The sequence below is a fragment of the Barbatula barbatula genome, assembly GCF_947034865.1.
Source record: "Barbatula barbatula genome assembly, chromosome: 23".
Taxonomy (NCBI): domain Eukaryota; kingdom Metazoa; phylum Chordata; class Actinopteri; order Cypriniformes; family Nemacheilidae; genus Barbatula; species Barbatula barbatula.
The window spans coordinates 11,096,144-11,121,599 of NC_136786.1; the positions used below are offsets into that span (position 1 = coordinate 11,096,144).

The 25,456-nt window shown below is 37.3% G+C and overlaps 2 protein-coding genes across 2 annotated transcripts; one reads left to right on the forward strand and one right to left on the reverse strand.

The window, feature by feature from the left end:
- The first annotated feature begins 304 nt into the window (after positions 1-304).
- Positions 305-15,083, forward strand: ankha (ANKH inorganic pyrophosphate transport regulator a). Its single transcript, XM_079487905.1, has 12 exons — positions 305-754; positions 2,914-3,130; positions 3,367-3,485; positions 3,939-4,022; positions 5,636-5,806; positions 5,993-6,127; positions 6,219-6,311; positions 7,152-7,244; positions 10,212-10,341; positions 10,421-10,544; positions 12,303-12,402; positions 12,733-15,083. The coding sequence occupies exons 1-12, from the start codon at positions 638-640 to the stop codon at positions 12,901-12,903; spliced, it is 1,554 nt and encodes a 517-aa protein (XP_079344031.1). The 5' UTR covers positions 305-637; the 3' UTR covers positions 12,904-15,083.
- Positions 15,074-23,892, reverse strand: LOC306912052 (uncharacterized protein). Its single transcript, XM_079487904.1, has 10 exons — positions 23,604-23,892; positions 22,480-23,508; positions 21,428-21,598; positions 19,780-20,139; positions 18,376-18,461; positions 18,166-18,272; positions 17,548-17,691; positions 16,878-17,006; positions 16,511-16,780; positions 15,074-16,300 (listed from the first exon to the last, which is right to left on the reverse strand). The coding sequence occupies exons 1-10, from the start codon at positions 23,756-23,758 to the stop codon at positions 16,106-16,108; spliced, it is 2,646 nt and encodes an 881-aa protein (XP_079344030.1). The 5' UTR covers positions 23,759-23,892; the 3' UTR covers positions 15,074-16,105.
- Between the last annotated feature and the right edge of the window lie 1,564 nt (positions 23,893-25,456).

Here is a 25,456-nt window from a genome sequence, read left to right on the forward strand (position 1 = left end):
CCTTCTCAATAAAAGTAAAATAAATACTCACAGTGAGTCTTTAATTGTTTTATTCCGTCTATTTTTATGTTAGTATTGAGTAGATGAAAATGTTTCAGTTGTCACCGGTTTCATAGACAAACATCCAGCAGGGGGCAGCAGATATTCATTAAACAGACCTGTGGCTAAGCATTTAAATATATTATTAAAACACCTTTGGCTTGTAGTTCTATCTGAAATGTGTTGGTAGCTACACACAGATTAAGTATAATAATAAATAATCTAAACGAGTATACAATTGCGTTTGATTTAAACGGCGTATGATGTAAACAGCTGGAGAAGGAATGTTGTGACGCCCCACGTGTGTCCGCACGAGAATAAATGATACAGTGAAACGACCTCAGCCGACACAGTCCTTCAGCCTGGCATGCTTCAAGTCTTATACTAAATACAGAACTACGGCATCCGCCTTTTGTGCGCATTCACTTGCTGATGCATGGCATGATTAAATCACTATGAAAAGTTTAGGTGACCTTCTTATGTCTCCTCCTGCGCGGACACGCTGGGAATGACAGTACAGATGACAATGACTCCATTCTTTCCAGTTTAACTTCAGACAGTGGTGAGAGTGGTGCTGATCACCTTAAATCTTCAGCGAATGAATTGCAAACATATGATCAGAATGGACTGTCTTACACGAACTGCGTACTGGCCACTTATTCGCTTTCTGCTGCCACTGGCTATTACCAATATAGCCATTGACTTCGGAGAACAGGTAAGATCAAATTATACCGATTTTGACTGTATCCCATATTTTCGCAAGCAACTTGATTTGTACTGGACGAACATGCTATGTTGTGGTTAAACTCAAATACACAAGGAATATGGTCTGACCCTAGAGATTGTTATAAATGTCAGATATTGGGTTTTGTGGTGTGCTGGAGACCCGTGTTGGTTATCAGAAGAGGTTCTGATCCAGCAAGGAACCATGAAGCGTAGTATCCTTGGGCAAATAACTTGAACTCTACTTGAGTATGAGATTGTCCCTGCACAGCAGTAAGAAGCCACTTTGGGGTAAAAAAGTCAATTGGGAATAAAATGATTTGCTAAGAGGCATCACCTTGTTTTTCAGATGTTTGTCTTCTTTAGCATTGCACGCGGAAATGTTGGTTCGATATCTGGCATCTTTACTAGATTTACGATAATTAAATACAAAATGTTGATTTTTCAGACTTCAGTGGGTCTGAAAGAACATCATTACTAAAGTGTATATGAATAGGTCCCTTACATAACATGGTACAATGACTGCCACTCCTTTCTAATGAAAAAGGTGCAGGGAATTAGACTGAGATTTGACTGTTGAGTCCGAGGATAATTTGAATGCCAGTGTATCACTGTAACATGATGCACGCAGTGAATTATTTATACATGTATGAATTGAGGGTAAATTAAGGGTACAGATGTGCCCAAAAACAATTATACGGCACATGCCATGTAAACAAGGAAATTTGCACTCTTTACTGCGGTGAGAAATGCAAATCTAGACTTATTAGGAGCTTTTTTTAGAATTGTTCATTTGATTATATCTCTGTACCGTACGTCTGACCCGGCAAGATAACTCTGCATTAGGGCTTTTATAAAGGAATCAACTGTACTTGAACATAACATTGATGTTTCAAAACGAAATGAATAGGCCTACATTTATTGGAGGATCAATTAACAGTAATGCAATATAACATACAGAATTTATATTAATTCTCAGAGGTGTGTAAAGACCTTAAATAAAGAAGCGTCATGTTTTTATAACCTTAGAATGAGCTATTTTTATCCACGTACACCGCGAGTCCCTTTACATGGAATTCACCTGTTGTTAGTACAGTAGCAAACTGCTCTGAAGAGCGCTATTCATAAATACTTGATCTCCATCAGCAAAGAAGTGAAAACGAAATATTTGCCCTGTGTCAGCCACCGTAGTGCTTCGGAGGGAGGGGTGGAGTGAGCCGTTGGTTTGCTGTTAGCAACCTCACCACTAGACAAACTGGACCTTTAAGAGACGTCTGGCAAGAAACTGAACGTTTCAAAAGGTTAAGATGTGGAGAAAATGCCTTGTTAGAATTCAGCTTTGCAGAAAGACCGTTTTAACATTAACATTAGTTAACATTAGTTTTTAGGTTCTTCGTAACATAATTCTTTTCCCTTTCTTTTTTCTTATTCAAAAAAAAATACTAACCTCACTATTTTTAGCTTTGTATACTGTGCTAGGCTTTAATGGACTAGTTTTGATGCACTTATGTATTTTGTTGCCTATGTTGTTATAATTGCTTCTAATGTTTCCCAAGCTGTAAGTCGCTTTGGATAAAAGTGTCTGATAAATGACTAAATGTAAATGTTGTACATTCAGCCATGTACAGTGGTCCGTGTCCTTTACATGTGTCAAGGTGACAGTGCCAGTCTTATTAGGTATGTGTGCATATTAATGATATGAGAGTGGTAAGGATTAGTCTTATGTAATCTTTTGAGAGTATTTATAGGAGCAGTTTTATTATCTCTCTTGTACTTGCTGTTATAGACCTCTGCAGAAATATCTAAAAATTAAATCTTTAATGTACATATTCTCACTGCTATTTTGTCATCTTACTATCTGTTCATTGTATTACTTATGAATTTCTATAATAAACAACACACATCCTCACAAACACATTATTATTATTTTCTGAGGTAAAGGACTGCCAAAAAGCAAACTGTTTCTAGACAACTTGTCAGGTTTTTCCACCGAACTCAACATTTGAGTCATGCATTTAGTAATAGTTTCTAAAGGTTCTTTCTAAGGAAAGCATTACTAATACTGTAGCTTATGCTTTAGGTTCAAACTCTAGTTACTCTTTACTTTCAGATTAAACTCAGGCAACAAAACCCCTGTTTATGTTTTTGCAGGCTCTGAACAGAGGTATAGCTGCTGTGAAGGAGGACAGAATGGAGATGTTGGCCAGCTATGGTCTGGCATACTCACTCATGAAGTTCTTCACGGGACCCATGAGCGACTTCAAAAATGTGGGACTCGTGTTTGTCAACAGCAGAAAAGACAGAACAAACGCCATCCTGTGCATGGTCGTGGCAGGAATCATTGCTGTAGTGCTTCATGTCCTTATAGGTGTGTCTGTTTATAAAGATAATTTTCTGGATTAAAACATAATAAATAGGACAGTAGGCAGATAATCCACTCTTAAAAAACCTTGCAGAAAAAAACCTTCTAATGGGGGAAGCAAAAATCTTCTGGTTTTATGGCCTTTTTTGACACCTCGCGAATGCATTACCACATTCAGTTGCTTTATAAGAAAAGAAAAGAAAAGAAAAGAAAACAATAAATAATTGAAATATTTTCCCCAGCTTACACAGACCTGGGCTACTACATTATAAATAAGCTCCATCATGTGGATGAATCGGTGGGAAACAAGACGAGAAGGGCTTTTTTGTACCTGGCAGTATTTCCAATATTAGATGCAATGGTAAGTGTGAAGCTCTATTAATAATCTGTACAGGGTGAGAGAGGTTAAAAATGTTTGACCAGACGATTACAGGTATCACATAACATCATGCTGCAGCGTTCACTTTGACTGTGTGGCTTACTGCATATACTGTACACACATTACAATACATTTTTAATGCCACAATATGTCTAGCATGAATTGAAACCATAAAGTTGTATCACATGACCTGCCAGTGAGTGATATCTAATTATTTAAGTAATAAAATGCATTCACAACGTTTGCATTTTTATTCTGTTTATTCCATTTTTATTTGTTCTCATATTACTGTATGTCTGGTTCATCAGACTGAAACGAAAAGTTAAGGCCACCTTACATTATGGAAACACGGTATTGTCAATAGTAGGTTTGGTTGATGCTTTTTGTTTCTAAGGTTTGTCTTTTGATTGTATCTTGTTTCTTATTTGCTCAAAGGCGTGGATTCATGCTGGCATCCTCCTAAAGTACAAGTTCAGCCTGCTGGTGGGCTCTGCCTCCATTTCTGATGTTGTTACACAGGTAACAATAACAATGTTCTCTGGTATTGAATACCATGGTACTTTGATATATACAACAGTGCGGGTGTGGTACCCACAGAAAATGTTTAAAAACATGTTTTTATTTTGCATTACAACTAATATCAATCAAACTGCATTTGGGTTATTTGGATTTAGTAATAATAATAAATAAAAAACACAGCTAACTAACACTATAAAAACATGATAACCTAATCAAAAACATGATTTTTGACATCTGTTTTTGCAAATAAACTCTTCATTCATTATACTAATGCATTTGCATTACGCTATCATACTATTATATAACTTTTGGAATATACTATGATTATGAGATACAGTGCATAACAAATTTATTAGACCACCTGTCATAATGAGAAAAGAAAAATATTTTAGAAATCTGTTAAAAACTTGTTTTAAAATATTTTTGTCATTTATTAGGCAAATAACAAAGTAAATAATTAATTCGTATTTTAATACCCAAATTTAAGTCGCCACATACAACTTCTGTCAGAAATTAATGAAGCCTATAATTTAGCCATATACATTCAACTTACTGTCAATAATTGTAATTGTGCATCTGAATAAAAACAACAATAAAGTGCTTTACTATGTTTTCTGCCTTGTTAAACAGTCAATCATCGCTGTCCTTCCTAAACCTCGGATGTCCAAATTCGCTGATTTTCAGGAAATGGAAAAAACACTGTACTTTTTAAATAGTTAAATACTGGGTTGTTAAAGTTGACAAACTCTTTTTAATACTATTTATTGGTTAGATATTTCCAAAACCCAGTGACAAACCTAAAGGATGACTTCTTATGATGTATGGCAAAAAATTAAAATCACAAAATATGGGCATACAAGGTGTCTAGAAGGACAGCAGCGAAATCCGAACATTTTTAGCATTTGAAATACAACTGTGAGTGTTTAGACCGTTCATCGGACGTGCGACTGGACTGCCGTAAACTTCCGGCCATAAACTATTGTCTAATAATATAACTATTTATATTAAATTAAATTTATGTTAATATGAATTGATCTTAATATTTTATTGTATAATAATTGTTTTAAATAAACAATTTGTTGAATCTTAATTTAATAAAATAAACAACTTGTTGAATGGGTCCTGAATTTTGGTCGCATTTAAATTAAACGTATGGGACATTGACACAACATGAGGTCGTATTTATTTTAATTTCGGATGCAAATTTCGTGCTCAATGTGCAATGGCCTTATGTTCAAAATATTGGAGCGGTTAGTTCTCCGAGTAACGGTTCTTCTGGGCTTCTTAATATCTACAGGCACTCTGTGTACCGGATGCGCATGCGTATGCAGTAACTTCTGTTTATGTTGTTGCTTTGAAACTGTCTTTGAAGAGTTTACAAATACTGGTGGATTAACCATTACATCAACATAATACATTTTTGGTAATCACCAGTACTGTTAGTTTAGCGCAGATGTGGAACAAACCTTACATTGGGTGGTGGTCTAATAAATAAAAAAAAGGTAGCAGCTACCTCAAATTAAAAAAATAAATGAAAATAAAAATAACAGGCACATCACATGTTCAAGATGGATTTCATTTTTGTAACATTTCTTTGATCTCTCTTCCTGCAGATAATATTTGTGGCAATTCTTCTCCAAAGTAACCTGGAGTGTTTAGAACCTCTTCTTATTCCCATCATCTCTCTGTATATGGGAACTCTAGTGCGCTTCACTATCGTTGGACTGGGCTACTACTGTAACGTCCACAACAGCATCCCTGAATCATTCAGCATCGATCAAGGGGTATATTTATCAAACAGCTATACTCCACAATCCACCGTGCACATACTTTATATAACTTATAAAAGAAAAACAGCTTAAGGCCACCAACTAAAGGGGGTCCAGTTGGTTTCAAAAACATGCTAGCTGGTTTTCTTTTCCCTTTGTATCCAATTGATAATTTAGTGAATGTATGGTTGCAATTTCCAGGGAGATGCCACAGTAAGAAGTATGCTTAGTTTCTGGTGGCCGCTTGCCCTCATTTTGGCCACCCAGCGCATCAGCAGACCCATCGTCAACCTGTTCGTCTCTCGGGACCTTAAAGGCAGTGCAGCATCAACTGAAGTAAGCAACGATGGGCGTCGGTACGTGGGACGGTGATCATAACACAAGACAAACTGTTCTTACTGTGAGAATTGTTGGTGTGTGTTACTAGGCGGTTGCTGTCCTCACAGCCACATATCCTGTTGGTCACATGCCCTACGGCTGGTTAACAGAGCTACGAGCCGTCTATCCAGCTTTCGATAAGGTGGGTAATCTGTTTTTCTCAGGCTATTCAAAAATGGGCGAGATCATGACATGTCATTTTGTTACTTACCAGAAAGGGTTTTCTTACTGTGAGGCAGCGAAACCTGTTTTTTTGGTGCAGCGGGCATGAATGATTCTTCAAATCTTGAGGCCTGTTGAGGAGCTAAACAGCCATTTAGAACATGTTAGCAATTGCAAAGCAGTGGCTTGGCAAGAACCACGGACGTCCAAGTATTGCCACAGCGAGTTTTGCACAGGCAAGCACCACACACTTTTTCAAGAATCTTGTCTAACCTGCTGTATCACTGTCTTTTTATATAAAGAGTTTGTTTCCTTCGCTTTAAACCTGACCACAGCAACACATTCTGGTTTGAGGCTTTGGAATGTTCTTTAGTCAACACCCAAAACAAGTTTTCCACATAAAATGCTCCGTCCTTCACATCAGTAAATAACATACAACTCAAAAATTCGGTGCCAGGGGTTTTAAAAATCTTACCATACCAGATTTAACTTGTTTGGTTTTTGCTCCCTATTGCTTGTAGACATAACCAATGTCACCTCTCTGTAGCTGCAAGAGCCATCGTGTTTTCATTGGTTTAGATTACAGAGATCTTGTTTATAACAATAAGCACTGTATTTAGAGACTCTAGAGCTCTGTGTGGTTTTTGTGCTTTGTTTTGTAGATTCATGTCACGTGGCATTGAATTAAAAGCATTGCTTTGACTTTTTTTTTTTTTTTATCTTTTAAAACAGGTGTACCCACACAAGCAGGATACATTGTCTGTTTTTGTTTATTTCGTTTTTTGAACGCTAGATCTGAAATTGTACTTATTTTGAACAGAATACTCCAAACAACAAGTTAGCCGCTGGTCAGCAGGTCACCAAATCCCACATTAAGAGATTTACTCTTGGCTGCTTTCTGCTTTCTTTAATGGTAAGATTTACAAACCATCGCAATGATTATGTATAAATATGGCTTGCTAGCATGTCTTTTCAAACTCCAGATTTTGGATTAAAAAAAAATCATTTACATAAAGAAATGTATTTATTTTGTGTGCTTTTCATTGTGGTGTGTTCTATAACATCCATTAAAATGCATATCTACAGTGTTTCTTAGGTCCTATTACTGGTCAGCATCTCCTGTACAGTATGTGGGCCTGTCAATTAATCGCGATGAATCATATACAGAATAAAAGTGTTTACATAATATATGTCTGTGTACTATGCATGATAATATTTTAACCATAAATGCAAAAACGCATACATGTATATGTAGGAAATATTAAGATGTATTTATTTATGTTTACCAATAATTTAAATGATACATAAACATTACATACATTAATCTTTATATTCTTCATTTTTTTGTAAATATATATACATGTACTGTATGTGTTTAAAAATACAAAAATATTATGCACATTACACAGGCATATATTATGTTGTCACTTTTTATTCTGGATGCAATTAATTGTGATTAATCGATTTGACAGCCCTAACAGTATTTATTTCTGTTAGGTTGCTTAGGCTGTCAAATCGATTAATCATGATTAATCAGTTCCAAAATAAATACTTTTTTCAATGTCAGTTTTTGGTTGGTTTACTGAAAACATGGTAACTAAAGTATATATATAATATAAATGATGTTTAAAAAATATATACAGTAAATATTCATGCAATATCGCTTAAGTAGGAGTGTATATAGTGCTCTTAAATTCAGCATGGCTGTCATTAGAGATTCTTTAAACCATGGGTGTGTATACACGTATATTTGCCTAGTTCCATACCATGAATAGTATGTTTGAAACCTAAGTAAGCTAAAAACAGTAGTCGAGAAAGCATGGCTTCAGCAGAGATTCGAGAGTGTGGATCGGATGGACACTTATCTATCCCATGATGCCACGGGAGCTGAGCAATGATACAATTTAAATTAAATAAATATAGCGGAAAACTTTAAGGTGGACGTCCGTGTTTAATATAAGTGCCAATAAATACATTTCTCGTTTTCTATTAACGCTCACATGTAGCTGGTTGTTAATACGTCCTAGGTCAAAGAGCGTAAGGGTCACATGACCATCAAACATGGCGGACTGAGTATGTCCAAAATGTATTCATACTACTCCCGCTCATACTACAATAACAAATATTATCGTTTGTTTGAGATGTAACTTGAAGGCCTGTAAGTTTATGTACTATCTGTAAGCATTCATATTATGTGTTAACATAATATCGATTCTTTGAAGTTAAACTTTGATCGATATAATATGACAATGAAAGTCCTATCGCATCACATCCACACCCACGTGCAGATTGCAGTGCACAAGTCTATATGTAGGCTATACCCAACTAATTAATGTGCAGTTTGTATTTTCATATCTTGTTTATTGTATGCCTGTTTTACAAAAATAAATAAAAACCATCATAGAAGTAAACATTCAGGAAAATTATAAACTGCATTGTGTGTGTTTGTCTGCTTGTTATCTAACTTCAGAGTAGCGCAGTTGCAAGGACAGCATAGTCCGAGTTAGTTTAATGGCGGAGTGATACAAATAGTCAGTGAAGCGGTTCAACAGTCAGTTCCCGAGGTGATGCTGGTGGAATATCGCTTGTCTCTCAGCCAATCAGATTCGAAAACCAGAAAGAACTGTTGTATAAATATATATAGTATAAGTATAAATATCACAAACATATATATATATATATATATTTATACAATTTATACAAAAGTATTTAAATATATATTTATACAACGTGTGTGTGTGTACTGTACACATATATATATACACACACACACACACATATAAATATATATATATACACACATATTTTTTTATTCAAATGCATAGATACTTTAGTTCCCATATTTTCAGTAAACCAACCAAAAACTGACACTGACAAAAGCTGATACCATACGGGTTGTAGATCAAATTACCTCCAGAGCTGGATTAAGGTGGACCTTGCTCTGTAATTTCATCTGGTCACAGTTGTTGCACGCATCGTGAAGTTTGTTTATCACACAAGAACATTGTGTTAAATCAAATGAAATCTTTCCCGAGATGTGCAGACAAACTGCGTATCCGTGCTGTAAACGGACAAACAACATAAACCTGTTTTTAAAGCTGTCCATGGCATTTGTTTTCAATGGCGTGACGTGTAGATGCTTGTTTGGTAATTATCAGGGGATTTAATTAAATGGCAATGAGCAGGACATGTTGGCAGATGTTTCACACCCTCTCTACAGAAGGAAAATCTCACACTGCACCACCAGTGAAGACGACTCTAAAACAGCCTGAAGATGTTTGGCTGCTTTGCTGGCTGCTCTCTTGTTTCATGATGATAGTGAAGAAAATCAAGGAATCTGACATGTAATAGAATATAATAACTGTAAACAACAGATTGCCTCAGTTGGGTTTATGTACCAAAATACCAAAATGCTTCAAATGCACAGGTCTAACCTCCAGAACTCCTGCAACAATGGTGTAAAACCCTCAAACTACATAGTTTGCTTTTATAAGTCAGGTTAAGTGTGCTTTGATGTTCTGGTCTGTGTTACACGTTTTTAGGCTGGAAATACATGCCAAACTATCGGCAAAGCTTGTTCAGGGTGTTTGTTTTGGGTTGCGATGAAAAGTTCAAGCCTATGGCAGATTCAATTCTTGTCCCACAAGAAGGGAATGCCCGTAGGCAGGGCGTCGAACAGACTTGGCATGAGACAATCGCATAATCCAAACAGTCTGGAATCTCATTCAACATGGCACAAACACGTACATCCAAAATAACAAAAGGGTGGAAAAAATAAGCGCTTGACATAATGCATGCGACGTGCACGTTTGTTTAAATTTAAATGCACTTTAGATTTTAGCTCTGGTTTTAAAAGAATGTCTTTTTGTCTGATTCTCAGCTTTGTTTCATTATATTCTGGACCCCTCGTGTCTCGGAGCTCATCTTGGTTCATGTCATTGGAGTCGACCTGGAATTTGCACAACTCTGCATCATTCCACTAAGAATATTTTCCTTCTTCCCTTTTCCAGGTACCAGTAGATTATTGTTTGATAAAATGTCAATTTCATTGCATATCATATGATGTGATGTTTTGTTTGTTTTTTGCAGTGACTGTTCGAGCTCAGCTGACGGGCTGGTTAATGACATTGAAGAAAACCTTTGTGTTGGCACCCAGTTCGGTCCTGCGCATTATTGTGCTCATCACAAGCCTTCTGGTTCTGCCATATTTGGGGTCAGTACTCAACACAAGAGCCATGCCTCACCGTCTGTGACATCTGTTGACATCTGATGCTAAACAAAGCATGCAGATTATAGCATTGCAGAGGTGTTTTTACTCTCTAGGATCAAGTAAATTTACTTGATCAGTGTTCATTTGACTTCCATACATTAAAAAGCATAGCATTTGTCATACTTTTTACTCGGCTACATTTGATAGATAAATGTAAATTTTTACTTTAAAAAAGTGCATTACAAATCATAGTACTTTCTTACTTTTACTCAAGTAATTTGAAAAAATTATTTTACTTGAGTAATAGACCATTGTGTGATTTTTAGCGGAATCTTGTGGTGAGGTTGCAAATTGCAACCAACAGCTCACTCCTCCCTTTCGAAGCGCTACGGTGGCTGACACAACCTAAGTTGTTGTCATGTTTTCGCTTTCGAAGAAGATAACGTACTTACGAAACACTTTCTGTAGAGCAGTTTGTCCGTTTAGGGCTACTTTAAAAACAACATGTCAAATTCAAGGTAAGGGGACCCGCGGTGTATGTAGATAGAAAAAGCTCATTCTAAGATAATAAAAACATAATTATGTAAGGTATGTACTGTGTGCTTCCTTATGTAAGGTCTTTATATGCCTCTGAACAACGGGTTTTGTATATTCAGAGCTGGATAGTAACTGATTTTGGATTATGTAATCAGATTCCAAAAATCAAGTAATTGAATTATGTTACATTTTAAAATACTTATAATCTGAGTACAGTTACTTTTTATTGTTACATATTACATTACATAAATTGCGTTACATATTACTTTTTTATTTTTTGTTAAGCCACTTTAACTGTAAAGACAACCAACCAACCCATGATAGCGAGTCTAAGATGTTTTTGTTTACACGCATTTATGTTCGCTATGTGTTGTTCAATATCCGTGTTAATCTTTACAATCTAGAAATAATAGGCAAGGCAAGTTTATTTGTATAGCACATTTCATACACAATGGCAATTCAAAGTGTAATAATAGTAATAATACTATGATTTGCACGATAATTGCAATTCACAAAATTCATTGCGAAACTGCATTAGTCATAAATCTAGATAGATTTGTGTTGCTGAATTCTGCATGCCCATCATTCACAATATATCATCCATTTTCAAACATTTCATTCACAAAGGTAATACATGTGAAAAATATGTATATTTTCTACATTGTTTAAATTGGATTTTGTGTAAGACGGGTGATAAATTGTGATAACTGTGTGTGCCTGTCATATGTAATCCAGTCTTTCTGTTGTAAACATTTACATTTGCTATTAGCAAACCTGTATTAATGTGGTTATAATATATGCAGGTATTTATGAATCTAAATTATGCAGTCAAAAGCTTATGGTTTAGATTATAAGTTTATTGTAAGATTGACGTCCGAATACGTTTTGTTTTGCCCATCACTGCATGAATAGTACACCTATTTACATTTATCTGGTATCCACACTTTCTATCTACACACTATAGAACGGCCTTTTTTCAAAACCTGTATATGATGTTCTCAGTCAGTGGAACACAAAAGAAGACATTGAAATGTCTAAGTGGTTTTGTGTCCATACAATGGAAGTCAATGGGGTCAGTGTTGTTTGGTTACAAACATTCTTCAAAATATCTTCTTTTGTGTTCTGCAAAGGGAAAAAAAGTCATACAGGTTTGGAATGACAGGAAAGTGAGGAAATGCTCAATTTGAGCTGAACTATCCCTTTTATGCTTTTGTCATTGTTCAGGGTACATGGTGCCACACTTGGAGTTGGATCTTTACTGGCAGGATTTGTAGGAGAGTCAACCATGGTCGCAGTGGGTGCCTGTTTTGTCTACAGAAAACAGGTGAGGACCCATCTGACTGGTACAAATATTACAACTAGTATTACACATTCAAAGATGTAATGTGTCATTTCTGTAGCACTAGTCTTGGCAGATCAAATTGTTCATCCGTCTTCCAATTGTTGACCTTGATGACTGTTTGGTCAAGATGCTCAAACAGTCTGTGTCATTAATAAAGCATGAATTCTTTCCAAATATTTTCATACTAAAAATGTTTCTTCATTTGTAAAAAATGTAAGAACAGCACACTTACTATTTTCTGCCTGTCAAAGTAACAACCTACGCCAAAAGCTTGCAAAAGTCTGTGCATTTTATCGCTGTCTATTCTTGCAGAAAACCCCAGATGCAGATAGGGTTGTGGAGGAAGATAACTCCACCCCTATGCGTGTGGTCACTTCCCGGTTAGATGCGGCTGATGAGAATGAGAGGGAGAAAGGAGAAGAGGAAAACCACACGATGGAAAAAGAAGATGAGCATAAGAGGATGAAAAGAGAAGATGAATGACTCAAAGGATGAAAAGTAAAAAGGATCACATGAGAACAAAATGATCATCTGTTTTTTATTGGAGAAGATAAAGAAGTGGATATTTGGAGGGGTGCAATGTCCACACTGGATATGACTAGGAATGGGTCATAAATTATGTTGTGCGGTTTAGTTCATTTAATTGACTTTACACCTGAATTCCAGTGGAACTGTCAGTCGACAGACGCTCGAATGGGGTAGAATAAGCTAATAATGACGCATGCACGTGTCAAAGGCACTCCTGCACTTATGGCAGTTTGCACTGTTATCTGTTTGCACTGAGGCAACTTTACACAGGAGTTTTCGTGAATTTCTGCAGCCTGTTAACATTTTTGCCAAATGTATGCATTAAGGTTTTTTTGGTGACCCCCTAAGATGTCAGTTTTCCTTGGCCTTGAAGCGCACAATACACACGTCTACTGATGTGGGCACAGACTTTAAGGTTTTATAAATTACAAATGATTTATTTTTGTATTCATTGTACATGAAACCGATCTAGTCAAAGTTTGTACACATTGCAAATGTGTCTTTGCTACAGACGCTGCTCTTCTGAATTGAATATATATTTGGGGTTTAAGAAAGCCCCAATCTTATTATATTTCTGCTAATGCTGTCTACAGTAGAATTAGCCAAATCGCATGTTTGTTTTCCAACTTACTGGGACCATATTATATAGTCACAATTTGCATTTCTTTCAGTGGCACAGTAGGTCTTTGCGTTGTGCATGGACTTCGCCTTCAGAGGGTCTATCCTTCAGTTTTCTGAACAATCTCACCACTAGCTGCTAAATTGCATACAGTGGACCTTTAACAAATACAACCTTATTGTACGATATTATCAAATCAGTTATACTTTTTCTCTGGGTAGTTATTTATTAATAATAATAAGCATAATAGCAGTTGTCATTGCTGCGAAATACAACGACATTACAGGGAGCTCAGGAGTGCTGCTATATAAATAAATATCCGCAAAAAAATAGCACACTCCCATTTCATTTACAAAACAAATATTCAGCAGTAGAGTGATAAAAAAGGCAGTTTTTTTCACAAATCCACAGTAAAGTGTCATATGATAATTGTAATTTAGCATAATGAACAGTGTTTTTTGCACAGTGCCCAGTGCCAACTTATGATGGCAGAAGAACGAACAGGCGATGGCCGGGGTGCGAGAAAATCTTGACAATGTTGTTGCTCTGGATATGTAGCGACGGTTGTTTGCAATGAGATGCCAGTTTATGATTATATATGAGCCTCTTTAAAGCTTTTTTTATCAGGTCTCAACAGAAAGAGGGGGGAAAAATCTCTATCATGTGGTATTCAATTATTATTCTGAAGCAACTCAAGTGTCCTTTTTTCGTAATTTCCGCCTGAATTTGGCATGCCCAATTTAAACAGTCATACAGTGATGTAAAAAATGCATATTTTTGTGTCATTTCACAGTTAGCCTCTCAAAAGTGCATGTAAAACAGCTGAAAGTGCACTTAACAAGCCAGTGTTGAGTTCCATGAGTTGCTCATGGTGTTTTGGTCCGCCTCCCCTGTTGCGTATTGCCGTATCTCAGCCTCTGACTCACCTATTTGGACAAATGAGAGGTCTACATACATTTTATGACATATCGTTTATTGCTCCTTGAACTCTTTGTAAGTCGCTTTGGATAAAAGCGTCTGCTAAATGAATAAATGTAAATGTATGGATTTATGTATGGAAACTAATGAACTCGTGCACACATTCCTGTGGAGAACCGGTGCTGAGACTGAGGGTGGAGGAGAGATGAGGGCCGAGCCTCAGACTGGGGGCGGTTTGTGAGAAAGTTCATAATCCAAGTACAGAGGTGGACGGAAAAGTGAAAAGGTTTCCTGATCATAATGGTATTGAAGGCGGTGCTATAATAAATGGAAATCATCCGAGCACATGTACCTCTGTGTCCTGAGAGCTCTAGATCCTTGTGAAAGGCTGTAGCGTATTTCTGCCTGTTTTCCTGTTTTAGTTCTCATGATAAAGTGTTATCGGCCAAACCTATAGATCTCCTTTAGCACATAAGCAAACTTCCATCGTAAAACCATTACCATGCTTTAAAATATGCTTTTTTAAAGCTGTTCTTTCGTTTCTGTTTATTTCAAATCAGTCTCTTGTGTATAATAAACTGCAACACTGAAGAAAGTCATATTTTATTTTTATTTCCTTAAATTCTTGTCTTTCAGGTCTTGAACAGTGTCCATTTTACATAACCAATACTGTATTACCAAGCAAGTTTTTAGGCAACAAATGTTAGTCAGTGTTAGTCTGTCGCTTATATATTTAGAAAATTAAAACTAAAGCACCACCAATACAATAATGGCCATACTGTGCCTTTATGCTGGCTTATTGTGCAAGTAGTTCTCGCTTAACTCCATAATGAGCCAAACATTAACATTTTAAACGCTCCTGTCTGAGGCTTGACCTCACGGACTGTGTGTATCACCAGCTGCCTGTAAATGTTACGCAAGTCACTTTCAGCATTTAAGAACTTCAATGTAAACGTATAACATAATGACGTAATTGTTTTATAACAGTCCAACTACCGTAGCTGTTGCTGCTCATTTCCATAGAAACTGATTTGATATTAAAATCATACCGTCATAAAACCTACAAAGAAAAACAGTCATGGCAGTGAACATCCAAATCACTGAAAACAAAGTCTTACGGTTTAAAACAGGGCATTTGTCAAGAGCAAAATGACCAAAGACTTTTTCCAATCTTCAGAAATCTTGTATAGGGTATTTTATAAAAATTTGACTAAATACGTATCAAATGAACTTTATAAGACTCAAGAACTCAATTCCCTTGGCATACAACATACTAACATTCCTATGAATGAATATTCTCTTATATTGTTGTAAACGTTTTAGTATTTTTAGCAACAACAGCAAAAATCACAACTGTATTCCAACAGTTCAAAATAAACCAAAAAACCCCAAGGTTAAATTAAGAAGTGTCTTTTTTTCTGAACCAATGTCACAGTATTTCCAAACAGGCAGCGTGTTAGTTGTGTGATTCATTTGGAAGTGAAAAAACCTGAGCACTTCTGCTTTCAACACGAGCGCTGTAAATTCCCTTCATTAAACAAAAAGCCAACAAACAAATCGTGCCGCTCCGTAGATCAGATGTGTTCTCCGAGGTCTCTGTTGTTAGGTCATGGTGATGTTTCATTGCTGGTGTTGTGCAGTCCTCCTGACAGGGACGTTGTAATGGCGGTCATCCTCCGTTACGATGCACACGCAGGGCCACTCCTGCTTGTGGTCGTCAGGGTAATGCGTGACGAACTCGACCGTGTCTGTCATGTACAGACGAAAGGCTTGGATGGTGTGCTGTAAGGCATAGCCCAATAGAAACATCTCTACCTGCAATGAAGAAAGATGTGTACATTTAAAGGGATAATTCACCCTTTTTCAACACGTTGCTTGATTGTGATTGGTCAAGCAGTGAATTTGCATGTGTTTGTATGAAAACTGCTAAACTTGTTGTTACGCAGTTGTTGTATTCCGTTTCCATTTCTTTTCTCCGAGAAGTCACGTTACAGTAAAACGAACAAGCAAGGTTGTTTATTATACCTGTTCAACCCCTCCACTGAAGCCAATCTGGCTCAGGTGATTGGCCAGCAGGGTCTGCGGGTTTTCTGACGTGTCGCGGGCGAAAAGGAGCCAGCAGAACACAGGCACTTCATGATCCTCCGTCATGTCGCCGTGAAGCTCGATGGCTTTGGCCAGCATCAGAAACTTGAGCGCTTCCAGAAGTCCATATTCTTCCTCTCCACACTGAAACACACGCTCGCACAAACTCTCCCTCTCCTCTGGACTCTCACAGGCTGCTGCCGCCTCCCACTGAATCAACACACATCATATGATGCATGAAATACAATCTAGCAAATAAACACACAATAATCATGAATTCTTACTAAACAATGTGAAAGACATTTACTTTTTTCTTCAGGAGGTCCAAATAATGTTTCAGCCTCTCTACAGAAGTCTTTTCGCTTCCCCGTGTGCACACTGGGGGAAACACCCATCCACCAATCAGATGCTTCCGAGCTTCAATGATATCCGGCAACTGTGAGATTCACCAAGTGATTGTTAAACGTTGTTGGAAAGCATAGGATCAAATCCATTGACTAACATAGTAGGAAAAATGTCAATGGTAGTGAAGTGTCCCAGAACTGTTTGCTTTCCTACATTCTTCAAAATGTCTTTTGTGTTCAACAGAACAAATACATTTATCAAGTAATTTTTCCTATTAAGGTAGTCAATGGTGGCCAAGGACGGTTTGCTTTCAAGCATTCTTCCAAATATCTTTCTCTGTGTTCATCACAACATTTTAACAGATTTGGAACAACTTGAGGTTGAGCAAATGAATACAGAATTTTCATTTGTTCCTTTAATAAAAAAGTTGTGGACTAATGAAGGTCCATTTTCCAAGAAACCGCTCCAACAAGAACCTCAAGGTTAGTTTTTCTTTCTACTTGAACTTGGAATTTCTTTCCAATGTTTTGTCTACCAAGCGATAATAAACCACAGTTTGACATTGAACAAGACACACAGTGCTTCACGTGATGGTCTGACCAACCACAATAACAGTACAGAGTTATGCTCACCGACAAGAAGCTTTCCTCCTGCAGCCAGGTGGGCATTTTTGTGCTGGTTGCCAGCACCTGGTACAGCGTGGCTCGTAGGGCACAGTAGTTATCACCTCTCACCTGCTTTAGAGCGCTGAAGCTACTGGACATCTCGCTATAGCCCTGAATCACAAACATGAAAGTGAATCACACTTCAGCTTTTATTTAAAGGAAAAGTTCACCCGAAAATCAAGTTGCATATCTGTGTAAATCTCTATGTTCTGATGGAGAGAGGAAGAGAATTCGGACGAATGCTTATAACCAAACAGTTCTTGGATCAGGAAGAATTGCTTTATAAATGTCATTGTTCTCTTGAAAATAAACAAAGATATTTTGAAGTATGTAGGACAGCAAACAATTCTGGTGTACTTTTGACTACTAGTCAATGGTGGCCAAGAACTGTTTGGCTCTTCTATAAAATATCTTTCTCTGTGTTCAACAGAAAAAAAAGTAATATATACAGAACTCGAGGATGAGTAAAAGATGATTTTTGGGTGAACTGTTCCTTTAAGGGTACATCCGCACATACTTACTGTGTGACTCAAACATCTTTTTACTATTTCATATTATAATATAGTAAACTGGATGTCCTCTCACCTTCCTAATCAGAGCGCTTTTGGCCGTGTTGCCCTTCCATTCTCTCTCACTGTAGGCCAGTATATCCACTGCTGGAGCTAAACTACTCCTGTTCTCTACACCAGGAACTAGATGAAAATGAACCCCCATTTATTGTCTTTAATGCATTCAAGTCATTGAGATTGCAATGGGAAATATATACAGTGATACAAACAAGTAAATAATTTATACTTGTGAGCTCCAGCACTGCTTTGGATGGCTTGTCTTTACCGGCTCCCAATTCAGTCTCCTCCTCTCCCAGATACAGGTCTGCACTCCTGACACAAAAAGGGGAACTATTATTCATACAATACATTCACAGATGACAAACAGTCATGAGAAGTCTACATGGAAGAGCTATAATACAGAACACTTCAGGAAAATAATTATTTAGCAAGACATGTCTAAATGTTTTTTTGGAAGTGACTTTGGTATAATAATCTTATCATCACATTGAGGGAAAAAATGCTGTGATGCCCTGCTGGTTTTGTATGTTTGCCCACTGACAAAGAAATGATCAGTTTATAATTTTAATGGTAGATTTGTTTTGACAGTGAGAGCGAGAATAACAAACACATATATAAAAAAACACCCCAAAAGCATAATGTTTCCACTTCCATGTTTGACGGTAGGGATGGTGTTATTGGGGTCATAGGCAGCATTCGTCCTCTTCCAAACACAGCGAGTTGAGTTGATGCCAAAGAGCTTGATTTTGGTTTCCTTTGACCACAACACTTTCCAAGCTCTCCTCCGAATCATTCAGATTTTCATTTCTCAAACGAGGCTGTACGTGTGAGCAGGGGAACCTTGCGGGCGCTGCAGGATTTCAGTCCTTTTCAACGTAGTGTTTTACCAATTGTTTTCTGAGTGACTATGGTTCCAGCTGCCTTGAGATCATTGACAGGATCCTCCCGTGTAGTTCTGGGCTGATTCCTCACCGTTCATCATTAAAACGCCACGAGGTGACCAAGGGAGATGGGCAGTTATTTTGAGTTTCTTCCATTTGCGAATAATCTGACAGTGGTCTTGTAGCCCATTCCAGCCTTGTGTAAATCCACAATCTTGTTCCTGACATCCTCGGACAGCTCTTTGGTCTGGACCATGGTGGGGCGTTTGGAATCTGATTGATTGATTGCTTCTGTGAACCGGTGTATTTTATACAACTATAATGTAATGTAAATGCAAATCACTTAACACATTTTATAAATGCGTTTTCCTGGATAATTTAGTTGTTATTTTGTTCCCTCACTGTCAAAATAAACCTACCATTAAAATTATAGACGCATTTCTTTGTCAGTGCGCAAACATACAAAAGCAAGGGATCAAATATTTGTATTCCTCTCACTGTGTGTGGAAGTGCCTTGCTCACCATAACAAAACAGACGTGTGCTGTATAATTTAATAACAGATGAGATAACAGTGATTTATTGATTCATTAATTTGAGGGTTTGGTTTGGTCTGGTCTGATCGGATTTCACTTCTCTCACAAACTCTAATAAAAACACTGTGATAAAAGCAAGAGTCAAACAGCAACTTATACAGCATTTCAGTCTGGTAAAGCATGTTGGAACAACTGAATGAAAGAGTGATACATACTCATCCAACTTGTGCACTTCCTCCAAGCTCCCTTCCCAGGTCAAAGGTATCAATTGCACCTCCACTTTTTCACTGCTGAAGAGTACCTGTGCTTTCTGCGTCTCAGAGTTTTCTGTGCCTTCTTTTTCTTCTGGAACATTAGCTTTCTCGTTCTGCTTTTCATCTTCCTGCTGTTCCTCTTCCCGTTCTTGCTTTTCAATTTCCCGTCCCTTCTTTTCTATGTCCTCTTCCTGCTTTTCCGTTTCTTCTTCTCTTTGTTGAGGTTGAGGCTCCGCACCATCGTGTGGCTCTGGTGATTTCTCCTCCATCAGTACAATACCTTCACATTTGACCTCAGGGGCTTCAACAGCAACAGACTCGCTGTAAAAAAAGTTTTAGTGTGGTTACTTACTGTTTTACATGAAAAGCACATAAATTGAAACAGTAGGATAAGCAGGTTACCTATATTATCTAGAAAGGGACCACTTTATCTTATGCAACATAACATCACCCTCAAAATCGGCATAGGTTTCAAGATACACATCTATTGTAGAAAACATAGTCAAACGTATATTTAACTTTAGGTTTAGTAATTACTATAAACCAATGACCCAAGTCCCAAACTAGCTCTGTTACTTGCATTTTGGAGTGTGTTTATTTTCACCTTTTCATTTAAAGCAACACTTTGTAGTTTTTCAACCATTAAAGAATGTCTCTAAAATTATTTCAGTGGTAGAACAACTCTTAACCGGACAAATTCTACTGCGGCGTCTACATCAGCAGCCTCATAGCAGCTACAACAACACTCTATAAGTTGTGTGTTGGGGTCGGTACACACAGCCCCGCCCATCCCCTGCATGCAAAGGAGCGTGACATGGTTTCCAAACGATGTTTCTGTCTTCGTCGGTTTCATCGGCTTACTTATACAAATTCACTTGCAATTCGCTGCCCACGTGAAAGCTTATACAGTGACATTATTTACGAGCCTGATAACATACAATTGCGCTCATCAACCACATGGGGGAACCTCAGAGCAAAAGTTCTGTAGTGTTGCCTTAAAATGATGCATTAGGCGTAAAAACTAGAAAAAAAAATTCAAATCTGAATTTTTAATTAATTTCAGACATTGCAACCAAGTTACAAAATAATGACAAAGTCCACATGTGGGCGTTTCATCCTTGACCTTAAACTATGTCAAAGGTTAATGCAATCTCACAAATACAGGCTGTTATTTTAATAGGAATGACAGGAATGTTGTTTAGACAGCAATTCTTGAGAACTGTAAAAACATCCTAACAAACAAAGCTTAAGCTTAACACATCAAGATACAAGTTACAAACAGCATTCCTATACCTACAAGTAGTAGACCAAAGCATAAAGACAACTAACGTATGCTGTTTACGTTTATAGTGACTCATTCACCAAAGCGGACAACAGTGTGACAACAGGAACTAATGGTCAGACAATGGTGCTACTTAAACTTTAAGTCTTCAGTCTTTCTACTTTCTAAATTCATCATTCTGCTATTAATACAAATGAGATAATCTGATAATAAGATGATGCTTATGTGTTGAGGTAGGACAGCTACAGTACACACCATTAGAACTTTAAAACTGAGTGTTTTGCGCCATCTATTGGTAGCAACCACAGCATTAAATACAGTACTGACCTGTTTTGCTCAAAGGATCCGGTTTTCTCAACGGGAGTGGATGCCTCTGAGGCACTTGAGGAGTTCAGGCCATTGTGTGTGGGTTCTGCAGCCACTTGCACCTCGTGTACAATCTTTTCGTTCTTCTCTGTCACAGAGTTCATTACTTCAGGTACGTCCGCCTCAATAGTGCTTGTAACAAAAAACAAACTAAATTAAAACCTATCAACTCCAGACGTGTGAGAGAATCTTCCATAAACAAAGCAAATAGTTAATACTGCCGTCATGTTAGGTCATGTTTGTCCAATCCTGCTCCTGAAGGGACAAATGACCCAAATAAACCACACCTGCCTGTTATTTTCAGGTAATCCTGAAGACCTTGATAAGTTTGGTTCAGGTGTGTTTGATCAAGAATAAAAAAACTATGCTGGACAGTGGGCCTCCCATAGAGAAACGGATCTCTCTGTATTATCTTAAAGGGATAGATCACCCAAAAATGAAAATTCTTTCATCATATTCGCCATTTATTAAACCTGTATGACCTTCTATCATCTAAAGGACACAAATTAAGATATTTTTAAGAATGTTGATAACCGAACATTGGCCACAATTGACTTCAATTGTATAGACACATAAGCACAGAGACATTTCTTCAAATATCTTCTTTTGTGTAATGTAATCATTATTGAATGATTTAAGCACATTTTTTTATTTTGGGGTAAACTATCCCTTTATTTTTACAAATCAAATTGCATGACACCTCAAAAATGATCATTGAAGACATGTTAACATGTTCTAGTGTCCTTTGTTTACATTAGGGTGACCATATGTGCCATTTTCCTGGACACGTCCTGGCCAGGATTTCACATTTGTCCACCGCATACGTCACCAAGGTTTATTATTTCAGTTTTTTAGAAAAGCAACCGTTGAAACTACAATGATTATATTACTTAAGATAAATCAATGTAAATACTATAATACTTATTAACTCGACAGCACCTGAAATTCTTGCCAGGACGTGTCCGGGACAAATGGCACATATGGTCAACCTAGTTAACATTCCTCTTTATTACCTGTCAGAATACGTAGATGGTTTAGAAAAGAGTTCTTCAATCTCTATATCTCCTGGTTCTTCATTGGGTTTCTGGACTGCGTTCTCTTCCACCACTGTGACATCCGCATGCGTTTCATTCTCAATGCCGAGGTTTTTAGACTCCTTCACGAGACCGTTCTCAACATCAGGAGAGAGTCCATTAGTAACGTCCACTACATTAGAAGAAACTTCCTTTATATATTCCTGAGTTTCAGAAACTTCAGAGGTTTCCTGCTGAACTTTGTCCATTTCAGAACGGGCGTCTTCTGAAGGTTTCTTCACTATAGCTGCTGACTCTATGGCGGGGTCTTCACTAGTCACTATAGCAATGCTTTTCTCAATAGCATCCAAATCATTTGACTGACCTGAAGTGTGCGAGTCAGGTCGTGTGCTGCTGTTTCTTACTGAAACGTCCCATGCGTTGTGCAAATCTTCATGTTTCACACCAGTGATGTCACTCAAAGGCTCTTCCTTGGTTTGAAGTGTTTCCTTCTCATCTGTAACATGTGCTCCTGGCTTTAATTTCTCAGCTTCTGTCTGAGCAAGCAAGGTTGCCTCCTCAACAGGTGTTTCCACGGCAGGTGCCTCTTTAACAGGTGCAAGCGTTGAGTCCTGGCTTGTTTCGGAAACACCTGCTTCATCTGCCGCTGCAGGTGCAGGTGCGACGTCTACTCTTTCAGGTGACCCATGCTGACCCTCTGTTTCCAATTTTGCTTGAGAGACAACGGCCTCCGCAGGTGCATCCACTGAGGCTTCGGCTGCACTATTTGGGATTTCTTGCACTGCTTCAGTCTTTGTTTCCATAACTGAGGATTCAGCTTCTGCAGGTGCTTCGGTCGTTTCGACCGAATTCGGATTTGGATTAACTTCAGATGCCAGAGAATGTTCGGTTTGTAAGACAGCTATTTGCGAAGAGTAACAACTTTGTGCTTTAGGAGTTTCAGCCACCACAGGTTGCTTGGTTAGCGAAACCGATTCATCCAGCTCCGGTTTTGTTTCTTTCTCATGCCTGTTAAAATATTTGAAATGCATGTCATTGTTACGAGAAACATATCATGAAAAATACCCTTAGGCAACTTCAAAAAGCCCAAATCTTTTTATTACCCTTTCTCTTCATCTGAGATGGGACTGGTGCAAGGTTCTGTTCCCACCTTGGTTGATGTCTTTGACTCAGAGCTGTGTAACAAGCCCTTGGTCTCCTCCTCTGTATGGTCACACTGGCTTTCTTGTCCACAGAATTTCGTGCAACAGTTCCCCATATTGTCTCAGGATATAATGATACCTCGCAATAAATCCACTTTTCGGGTTCAGACTGAGGGATGTCCGGTTATCTGGGGCAAGCTGCTTGCGCGTCCAAAGGACTAGCCATATACAAATATGTCTCCAGACAAGATCCTATGTATCTCGGATCGATACATTTGAGCAGTGTCTGTAAATAAAATTCATGCGGAAGGCTAGTCTAAACAGCAGTATATGGTCATCTGTTCAAACCTGTGGAGATAAAACAGACAAAACTTAACATAAATATTACATGGACTTCTTGCAGAATATCTTATGTAAGTATACAATCCAACATGACAATACTGTAGTATTATGTTACTACACAATAAAAGCCTTTAATGACTATAATATATTACAGAATTGTGTAGTACAGGGGAAAGTGAGTTAACTGTAGAAAACACTGTCGTATACTAGTAAACTAAATGTACTAAAGTAAGACTCGAAACGTACACTAATTTAGTCAACTATAGTAATTTATAGTAACTATACAGTAAAATCATTAAATTACTATAGAATATAGAGTATTAACTATAGTGAAAAGTGAATTAACTGTAGTAGATACTGTGGTATACTAGTATACTATATTGATTCAGATGCAATATTTAAAAAGTACACTATACTAATTAAGAATTTGACTTCTGTTTACTAAGGTAAATTGTATACTGTTTTTTTTCATATGGGAGGAAACAACCCCGTTAAAACTATAAGAAAAAGTTATTAGCTAAAAAATATAAATATAGGCCTATACGATAAAACAATAATTCAATTTCGAAATAATTCACAGACAATAACACTTAAAAATGTATTCAAGGATAGAGATGAAATGGCTGATTTAATTCATTCACATAAATAATAAATAACTACATAAATCATTCTTATTAACTGATCAAAGTATACAAATGTAAGAAGGATACAAATGACTTATAATTTTGGTGTCAGTTCCCATATTGAATATATTACACAGCATTTAGTTCAATGACATCAGAAGTAAATTACAGGAAAATATAAAAGTAATCCCTTACTTTAATTTTCAAGAGAAAAGTAATAAACTTACAGTAACTAAATACTTTGTAACTAGTTACACCCAACAACGGTCACAAGTCACTCATATGCTATAATGACACAAGTTCATAAATCGTTCAGATGTTTTCTGAATGATGATTTTCACTCGCTGTAATACATTGACGTTTAACAAGTAAAGTAGTAAACATGTAAATCGCGTCTTTAGTTTTATTGCGCAAAATTGATTGTAGTTATTATTTGTACTGTAGTTTGTGGAGTTATACATTGTGAACGAGTGTTGCGAGACTTCACAGCACACAGAATGAAGACATTGTTTACCGCTGACATGATATTGCTGTCGCAATAGTTGTACATAAAGTCGATTCAGAAACTTACTTTACAACCGCAGACACTAAACGTCAAGAAAGACATATAACATGCAAATCAGCACGTTGGTTAATTTTAGTAGGAGAAACCAAGCACTGTCAACATGACGTGATCGTTGCGTAACGTTCTCTGTTGGATATGAACTTTATATCGTCAAAACATGAGCGGAAGTAATCGTAAGCTTCTCATAAATCATCTTTCCTACCTAAATGTGGAGAATTTCGTCTTTTCGTGTTAAGATAAACCACCATTTTCGCCTCCAGGAAGCTTGACGTGTATTAATGGAC